The sequence below is a fragment of the Branchiostoma belcheri genome, unplaced genomic scaffold, assembly GCF_001625305.1.
Source record: "Branchiostoma belcheri isolate BF01 breed outbred unplaced genomic scaffold, Haploidv18h27 scaffold80, whole genome shotgun sequence".
NCBI classification, from domain to species: domain Eukaryota; kingdom Metazoa; phylum Chordata; class Leptocardii; order Amphioxiformes; family Branchiostomatidae; genus Branchiostoma; species Branchiostoma belcheri.
Window position 1 is genome coordinate 1333819 of NW_017804465.1, and position 9712 is coordinate 1343530.

The 9712-nt window shown below is 45.6% G+C and overlaps 2 protein-coding genes across 2 annotated transcripts in view; one reads left to right on the forward strand and one right to left on the reverse strand.

The window, feature by feature from the left end:
- Nucleotides 1-7069, reverse strand: part of LOC109486465 (collectin-10-like) — an 8138-nt gene extending 1069 nt beyond the window's left edge. Inside the window, exons 1-9 of the mRNA XM_019790295.1 lie at nucleotides 7012-7069; nucleotides 6308-6514; nucleotides 5037-5264; nucleotides 3953-3979; nucleotides 2142-2318; nucleotides 1695-1863; nucleotides 936-1040; nucleotides 437-561; nucleotides 69-98 (exon numbers count right to left, since the gene is read on the reverse strand). Of these exons, the coding sequence (XP_019645854.1) occupies nucleotides 69-98; nucleotides 437-561; nucleotides 936-1040; nucleotides 1695-1863; nucleotides 2142-2318; nucleotides 3953-3979; nucleotides 5037-5264; nucleotides 6308-6514; nucleotides 7012-7069 (1126 nt within the window). The remainder of the gene's footprint in view (nucleotides 1-68; nucleotides 99-436; nucleotides 562-935; nucleotides 1041-1694; nucleotides 1864-2141; nucleotides 2319-3952; nucleotides 3980-5036; nucleotides 5265-6307; nucleotides 6515-7011) is intronic.
- Nucleotides 7070-7960: 891 nt separating this feature from the next.
- LOC109486466 overlaps nucleotides 7961-9712 on the forward strand; it is a 7761-nt gene continuing 6009 nt past the window's right edge. The window contains exons 1-3 of the mRNA XM_019790296.1: nucleotides 7961-8018; nucleotides 8640-8846; nucleotides 9340-9564. Coding sequence (XP_019645855.1) covers nucleotides 7961-8018; nucleotides 8640-8846; nucleotides 9340-9564 — 490 coding nt within the window. The remainder of the gene's footprint in view (nucleotides 8019-8639; nucleotides 8847-9339; nucleotides 9565-9712) is intronic.

The window sequence follows — 9712 nt, forward strand, 5'->3', positions numbered from 1 at the left end:
GACGATCGTAAGACAATTGTACGACGATCGTACGACAATTGTACGATCGTTGTCAATAAAGCACTTACCAGCCTCACAGTCGTCGGTAATCCCTGGACCTGATAACAACGAAAGGGCAAAAAATAATATATTTGAAGCACGCTGTCAACGGCTGTCAAATGCAGGAAGAGAAAAAAAATAATAGTGCGTTGTGCAATATTTCCACCTTCACAAAAAGTATAGTTGGTTCCCGAGATGTAACGTCTACCAGGCTTTGGGAGGCGCCTGGAAAGAGTAGAAATTGGCCAAATAGAGAGATAACATGCCGGGGAGTTGGTAAACTGTACTGTCTTGTTATCTCTCTATTTGGCCAATGTCTATCTACTCTTTCCAACCGCCTCCCGAAGCCTGGTAGAGGCTACCCGAGAAGCCTTAGAATTCTGAAAAACCCACTCACCCATCTGGCATAGAAAGTACATCCTTTCCCAGCAGCTCATGTCGTGCCAGAAGTAGCCGACGTCGGGAAGGTACATGACGCAGTTCAGGAAGTGAGCCCGGTCCCTCGGAGCGACACCACTCCACCTGAACACAGGGAACAGAACATTGGTGTTGTATCCAAAACCGTCATGAGTTATCCAAAACCGTTATGATTTATCCAGAACCGTGCTTTATCCAGAACCACGCTTTATCCAGAACCGTGCTTTATCCAGAATCGTGCTTTATCCAGAACCGTGCTTTATCGGGAAATGTGCTTTATCCAAAACAGTGCTTTATCCAGAACCGTGCTTTATCCAGAACAGTGTTTTATCCAGAACCATGTCATGCATACTGAGGCACGGTTCTGGATAGTTCATACGTATGCATCGTCCTTGGATCAAATCTACGTTCTTGGATACGCAAAGACTATCCAGAACAATGCCTGATCCTAAACCTAACCCTTTCATATGGATTCTTACTTAGTGAAGGCACATTCAGCCAGCCTGGTTCCGTCAGCGAACATGTGGTTGTACTCCCAGCGCCGATCGTCTATCCCGATCCAAAAGTCGCCTTCGGGAGCCGCCCTGAGTTCAACAATTTAGTAGTATCTTTCATAAGATCAGCACGTAGTGGAGCTATAGGGACATTGATGCTGTATAACATAATTCAGACCAGAAAAGAACTAGAGAAGTAACATTTGCAAAGCAAATGCATAATGTTTACCTTCGGACATGGTCTGCCCTGTTAATTTTTACTCAGACATATTCACATACATGTACTACTAGTATATGGTGACAGGAGTAGAGCAGACCAGGTCAGAGGTTATTGTTTGGAGAAAAAGAGGAAATTGAGTAAAAACAATATGTTTTCCTTCGGTAAACATAACAAAAAACAGTCATGCCCTCAAATATTAGAGTTATCAACCAAGAATTGAGGTGTTCAAAAACTCGTTTCCCCAAAACTATCGTAGACTGGAACTCCTTGCCAACAAGCACAGTTGGGGCATCGTCACTAGAAACCTTAAACAACTCCTGCAATTGAATGTGCAAAGATTGAGTATAACAAGTCGTTCGGTGTGATATAGCTAGCTGCCGCCGCACCTCGTGGCTGCGAAGCTGATGTGTTACGCCAAAGGTCGGTTATACCGCCTATACTAATATACAGATACAGATAATCATAAATATCAAATACATGTTTTTTTTAGAAACACAAAAACGACAAAGTAGCACCATACAGACCTGATCATGAGTCCTATAAGAAAGAAGTCGGTCTTCAGGTGTTTGGGCATGGCCAGTGTTCCGCCGTCCTCTGCGCATGCTCTCTCGGCCTGTGTGTAGTTGGCCAGTTCCAGCCTCGCCCCGTAGCACGTGTCCTTTAACTTGTGGTACCCGGGAGGGCAGTCGGGAACTGGGCAGGGGAAATTCACACGGGGAAACTTTAGACAGAACTAGCTACTTCACGGGAAATTCACACGGGGCAACTTTATACAGAACTAGCTACTTCAAACAGACCATGAAATTGCAGCATTATGTAACCAAACGCCAGTCACCATGGTGACAGACGTCAACAAATCACGTCATTCGTCAGGTCATAGGTCACTGTTTGGAGAAGAAGAAGAAGAAACTGAGCAAAAACAATATGTTTCCTTTGGTAAACATAATAAAAATTGATGAACACATGTTCACCTAAGACAAGACTGTAGTCGACACAATCCGGACAGTCGCAGTGGAGTTCGGAATCGCCACACCGTCCGTCAGCTGAACAACATGGCGCCGGGCCGATGACGTCACACACTCCGGGAACTCCTGGCAGCACAGGGAAGTCTGGTCCGCAGCGCCCGTCTGGTCTGACCAGGCCAATATCTAAAACAAACAAACAAACAAACAAAAATAAACAAACAACTATCACAGCGCCCGTCTGGCCTGACCAGGCTAATATCTAAAACAAACAAACAAACAAAAATAAACAAACAACTATCACAGCGCCCGTCTGGTCTGACAAGGCTAATATCTAAAACAAACAAACAAACAAAAATAAACAAACAACTATCACAGCGCCCGTCTGGCCTGACCAGGCTAATATCTAAAACAAACAAACAAACAAACAAAAATAAACAAACAACTATCACAGCGCCCGTCTGGTCTGACCAGGCTAATATCTAAAACAAACAAACAAACAAATATAAACAAACAACTATCTCAGCGCCCGTCTGGTCTGACAAGGCCAGGGTCTAAAACAAAACAAAACAAAACAACAACAATGATAAGGTGGGGCCGTGTGGCGTAGCGGTAGCGTCTTCGGCTCAGAACCAAGAGGTCCCGAGTTCGAACCCCACCTTGTGCCCTTGGGAAAGGTGTAAATGAGTACCTAGCTTTAGGGACGTCCCTCGGATAGGACGTTTAGGGAGAGTTGACAGACATGGGACATGGGACCAGGGACATGTTTAGGGTCTGCTCTATTAATTCTTACTCAAACACATTCATATATATATATATGCTGAGTCTAAATCCCTCCTGCTATGAAATTGCAACATGATGTAACCCAACACATACACTACAGGATGTCTAAAAAAAGCCACACCCCACACGTTAAAGAACCCACTACACCTTTCGAAAAAGAGTAGGGGCATGCCCAGGTGTGCGATGGTACATATCTTATTATTCACTATGGACTCCAGGAAGAGTAGTGTGAAATACACTCTTATGGAGATCCTAAACAAACAAACAAACAAACAAACAATAGCAACTAGAAACGTAACGATTGTAAAGCAAATACATAGAATGTTTACCTTCGCATATGGTCTACTCTGTTAATTCTTACTCATAACACATTCATATATATGGTGACAGGGGTCTAAATCCCTCCTACTATAAAATTGCAACATGATGTAACCCGATACACCACAGGATGTCTAAAAAAGTGGACGACGAAATAAACGGATTTCCACTCACCCAGTAATGCAAAAGGGTCGTCCATCCCTCCCTCTCCTGAAACAACACACGTGGTTAGAGGTGACTTAAAAGTAGACTAGAAAGGCCGACATTTGCTCAAGAGCAAATACAGCACATTTCACCCATTCCTCCTCCCCATTCCAAATTTTCAGATCATTCGACTGAAAAATGGCAGAGTTGAATCCCTTTAAAGAAATGGCAGGAGGAGGAGAAGGGGGAGAAACATGAGGGAAAACAATATATTTCACCCATACTATAGTATAGGTGAAATGTAATTATCATGTGAAACATGGCTGCGTCTGACAAACTGATCTACATAAAAGTAATTTTTTCTCTACAAAAGGTAGATAGAGATGTTTTAAAGTTCCCTTTGGAGCAAGTATGTATATAATTCAAATTCCTAATTTACCGAATTACCAACCACAAGTTCTTTGATGAAAGAAAAGTCAAAGGTAAGGTCATTTAAGCAACTTTTTGGAAAGGCAATGCCCAAATGCTCGACAATTATGATCATCGAATGCGTTACTCGTGCATATATGTCTTACCTGAACAGTCTTCTTGGTCCCCAGCTCCTGTGGTGAAAAATGATATGCCATTAAACATTTTGAACAGATTTGAAACTTGGAAATGATGAATCAATGGAACAACAATGAAAGGCAAGGTTCTGGATAGTCTCTGCGTATCCAAGAACGTAGATTTGCCACAGGCACGGTTCTGGATACGCGTGGACTATCCAGGACCGTATCTGCGCATGGCTCTAGATCTATTTCTAGATAAAACTAGGTTTTGGATACAACTGCTCACTCACTAGTCTCCACCAGACCCCTTTACAGGTTGAATGAATAGCAGAAATCGGTCTAAAAAGAATGTCGCTGGCCAGGGGAGTTGGCCGGCCATAGAGGGTCCAGTTCTATGGCCGGACAACTCCCCTGGCCAGCGACATTCATTTTAGACCGATTTCTACGATTTCTTCAGCCTGCAAAGGAGTCTGGTGGAGACTGCTCATTCACCATATTGGCAGATGAACCGCTTGGAGAAAGCGCAGGTGTCGGTTGCCCACAGAAAGCGGTGCCGATCATAGCACACTGTTCCGGCATTCGGGACTATCCAGAACCGTACCTTAGCACAGTGCTATCTCTAGATAAAGCACGGTTCTGGAAACGCATGGACTATCCAGAACCGTGTCTGAGGTTCTATCTCTACATGTATATAAAGCACGGTTCTGGATATATCAAGGTTTTGGATAAAGCACGGTTCTGGATAAATCAAGGTTTTGGATAAAGCACGGTTCTGGATAGAGTATGGTTCTGGAAAAAACAACTACTCACCATATTGGCAGATGAACCGCTTGGAGAAAGCGCAGGTGTCGGTTGCCCTGACTCGGCAGCGGTGCCGATCATAGCACACTGCTCCGGCATTCGGGACTATCCAGAACCGTGCCTTGGCATAGTTCTATCTCCAGATAAAGCACAGTTCTGGATACGCATGGACTATCCAGAACCGTACCTTAGCATAGTGCTATCTCTAGATAAAGCGCGGTTCTGGATACGCGTGGACTATCCAGAACCGCGCCTGAGCATGGTTCTTATTCTAGGCAAAGCACGGTTCTAGATACAACTGTTCACTCACCATATTGGCAGATGAACCGCTTCGAATAAGCGCAGGTAGAAGTTGCCCACAGAAAGCCTGACTCGGCGGCGGTGCCGATCATTGCGCACTGTTGCGGCATTCGGGACAGGGTCAGACCGGGAAAGTTGGGTTCTCCTTCGGCAAACGCTGAGTACTGGCAAAGACCGCCAAACACAGGCGTGTCGTCGGCCCACATCGGCGCACCGTCTACGCCTGATGGCTCTATGCCTGTGGAAGAAAAAAAAAGGAAATTTAGAGGATAAAAACATGATATCTAATGAGCCAGGGAAAGTTGGGCTCTCCCTCGGCAAAGGCAGAGTACTGGCAGCTGGCAAAGACCGGCGTGTCGTCAGCCCACATCGGAGCTCCGTCTACTCCTGATGGCTCTATTCCTGTGGAGGGGGAAAAACATGACATTTGGAGGAAAAAACATGAAGTTTGGAGGGAAAAAACATTACATTTGGAGAGAAAGTTGGGCTCTCCGTCGGCGAAGGCGGAGTACTGGCAGCCGGCAAAGACAGGCGTGTCGTCGGGGGGAAAAACATGACATTTGGAGGACCGTACACTGGAGAGTTGCAGTAGGACCCGAGCACTTACATCATATGCTGTTGGTGGAGTCTTCAGTCACTTTCGTCGTACGTACGATTTTGATGCCAAGCAGACTGTGACAGACCAACCGCTCTTAACTTCGTGGGGTGGGGTTGGGTCGTGTGGCGTAGCGGCAGAGTGCTCGACTCGGAACCAAGAGGTCCCGGGTTCGAGTCCTGACATGCCACCGATCTTGTGCCCTTGGGAAAGGCACTTTACACGACTTTCCTCACTTCACTCAGGTGAAAATGAGTATTTTATTGTCCCCTGTGTTGGTGGCGACATTAATATAAGTTGAAAAAACTTGAGTGTGCCGTCACCACGTCTTGTAATTACATGTTAGAATTGATTAAAAAAACCTCTCTTCCACCCGGAAAGGTCCATACGCTCTCTGGCGAATGGATACTGCCTGGCCACTTTGATTCTGTCTTTTGCCACCCTATTATCTGCTTATTTTAACGGAGTAGTTCAATGCAAGGCCTATGCAACCACTTGTCGGCATTGAACTAGAAATATGAGAGAAACATGGCTATGTCAAGAGATGGCGGTGAACGTTTGATTCGAAAGCCTGTAGATTGTAGGTTGGTGGGAAACACTTGTCAAGGAGGGAATTCGAAAGCTTGGCTGTACGGGGAAAGAAACTGTCACTGTAAAAAGATTTCGAGCAAGGATATTAAGCTCACCAATCCAGTAGCCGTTCTGATACCCTGAGTACTGCAGGATCCCCACGATGTAGGCGTCCACTGCCGCCGTCCTGGGCATGGCGAGGGTCCCGTTCCGCTCCGCACAGTACAGCCGGGCGGCGGCGTACCCCAGCTCCGCCGTGGAGAACTCGTAACACGCGTGGTTAAAGGCGATGCTCTGGTCCGGACACTGACACACGCAAACACCTGGCATGGGGCAGGAACAAACCGGTACAGACTCTTCGTCTTACATGCATGCACAATCGTTAGTTAGCTTTAAAAATGTTTAGAGATAGATGTTCAAGGGTTAGGTGTAACAAGTCGATCGGCGTAATGTAGCCAGCTGCCGCCGCGCCGCGTGCCTGCGAAGCTGGTGTGTTACGCTGAAGGGCGGTTGTACCGGCTATACTGTCAGACACATGTCAGACACATACAATACTCCTGGATTCGTGATATATTTCTCCAGGTTGGCAAGAGACTGTACAAGAAGGTTCTTCCTGCCTTGAAGAAGTTAACAGACGGTCACCGAAACATAGGACGTGAAAAACACTAGATATATCGATAAAGAACCTTCTTATACAATACAATACTACGATACTGGATTTGTGGTTAGTCGTTACTTATACGTTTATAAAGTCTATAAAGCTTAATACTGGCAATGGTCGAATCATTTGAGACGTATCAATATTTATGATAAAGCATACCTATATTCAGCATGATAGCCAACGCCACTTTGGAAAAGGCCAGAAAATAGGGCGCCATCTTTGCCAAAAGCGCTGCTCCCAATTCCCAAGTCTAATAAATGACTCAGCAACACGACGCAGTCTTCAGAACACATGTGTGGCCTTGAAATAATAACTCGATTACAGAGTTTAAACATAATTAGTTAAGCCCGTGTCTTTCTTTTTACAAAATTTGGGTCAACATTTTAATCAAAGTTCTTCAAGAAATTGAGTTTAGTCACAAGATATCACATGACTGATTGTTGTCTTGTATTACTGGGAAGGGTTATTGTAGATCATGGGGACGCCTGGAGGTCGGTGACCTACAAACACAAACATAAACACAACCTAAATAACAAATAATCTTTATATTACTAGAAAGGTAACATTTGCAAAGAAAAGGCATAATGTTTACCTTCGCATAGGTCTGCTCTGTTACTCAAACACATTCATATATATGGTGACAGGAGTGTAAATCCCTCCTGCTATGAAATAGCAACATGATTTAACCCAGCACAAGTTACCATGGCAACAGACGTCTGGTTCAGATCATGGACTTTATTTGGAGAAAAAGAAGAGGAAGAAGAAAGTACTGGCCTTGCAATTGGCTATCTAGAACCATGCTCAGAGATACAGTTATGGATATACACGTGTGGAGGCAAATCTATGTTCTTGGATACGCAGAGACTATCCAGAACTGTGCCGGATCCTATATATAACCCTAATACATTCAGGCATAGAACTAGATATGCACAGGTGTGAATACGATAGGGAGTGGTCATGGGGATGTCCTGAATATGTGACAGGGGTCAATCTAGTTATAGAAGTACTAATGAGGTCTCACCTGTCCCCTCTCTGGTCCACTAAGCCAGTTATCAGTCTGAGAGCTGATTTTTGCGATTTGGGACAGAACTTGCGATTAGACGCGAAGATGGCGTCCTCTTTTCTGGCCTTTTCCAAAGTGACCTTGGCTGTTATCCTGAATATAGGTACGCTTAACATTAATACGTCTGAAATTACGCGACCATTGCTCGTACAAATTAAGTGCATTCAAGCTTTATAGCTAGAATATTTACGAACATCTGTTAGACTTACTAGAAACGAGTAACTACAAATCCAGTATTGTGTATAAGAAGGTTCTCTATTCCGGAACCTGTGAGTTTTAACATCTTAGTAGGCGTTCCGGTGACCGTCTGTCACCTTCTTCAAGGCGGAAGAACCTTCTTATACAGTCTCTTACCAACCTAAAGAAATATTTCACGAATCCAGGAGTACCGTATGATCCAAGCAGATCATACGGTGGCAAGGCAGTATCCATTGGCTAGAGGAGTGCCCAAAAGCCACAGGTGGCCAATGGATACCAATGCTTTGATACAAGTGGATACTGTCTTTTGCGGCCACCGAAAGATCTGCTTGGAGATTAAGAAGCTGAATCTGTACCGGTTTGTTCCTCCCCCCCATGCCAGGTGTTTGCGTGTCGCAGTGTCCCGACGAGAGACTTGTTACATCTATCCCTTGAACATCTAACACTAAACATTGTTTAGAGCTATCTAACGATTGTGCATGTATGTAAGAAGAAGAGTCTTTATAGTTTTTGTTCTTTCCCCCAGGTGTTTGCGTGTGTCAGTGTCCGGACCAGAGCATCGCCTTTAACCACGCGTGTTACGAGTTCTCCCCTATGGAGCTAGGGTACGCCGCCGCCCGGCTGTACTGTGCGGAGCGGAACGGGACCCTCGCCATGCCCAGGACGGCGGCAGTGGACGCCTACATCGTGGGGATCCTGCAGTACTCAGGGTATCAGAGGGGATACTGGATAGGTGAGGAAGCACATGGAAAACAATAACGTTTTATAACATTTTGTGTGTCTTTTTGTGTGCTCAGTACAGCCTCTACCAGGCTTCGGGAGGCGGCTGGAAAGAGTAGAAATCGGGCAAATAGAGAGATAACATGCCGGGGGAGTTTGTCTGCAGGGAGAGAACATTTTGCCACACCAGGTTCTGGGCACTCGTGGAATATCCAGAACTGTGCCTGTGCATGGCTCTGGATAAAGTACGGTTCTGGATACGCGTGGACTATCCAGAACCGTACCTGAGCATGATTCTGGATAAAGCACGGTTCTGGATACGCGTGGAGTATCCAGAACCGTGCTGAGCATGATTCTGGACGAATGCACTCCCCATGATTATAAAATTATTCACGATGCCTTTTCTTCCCCAGGTATAGAGGATGGTGCTTGAGCATAGTTCTTGGCAAAGCAAGGTCCTAAATACAACAGTGTGCTAATTATTCACGATATCTTTTTCCCCACAGGTATAGAAGAGGGAAACAACTCCTTGCCGATGTGGAGTGACGGCACGCCGGTCTGGAGCGGCTGTCAGTACGCTGCCTTCGCTGAAGGAGAGCCGCACTTTCCGCATGCCGTCACCCGTATCATGCCGCAGTGCGCCCAGATCAGGAGTCATGAGGCCTACGGTAAAGACTTCCTCTGGATGACCAACACGTGCATTAATGCGGCCCGCTTTATCTGCCAAGTCGGTGAGTGAACAGTCGTTACTCTCAGGGCAAAGTTTCGGCTCCATGAAAAATGCCTGTGTGTGTGTGTGTGAGTGTGTGCATGTCTTTGTGTGTGTGTGTGTGTGTGTGTGTGTGTGTGTGTGTGTGTGTGTGTATAGCATTCAGCACC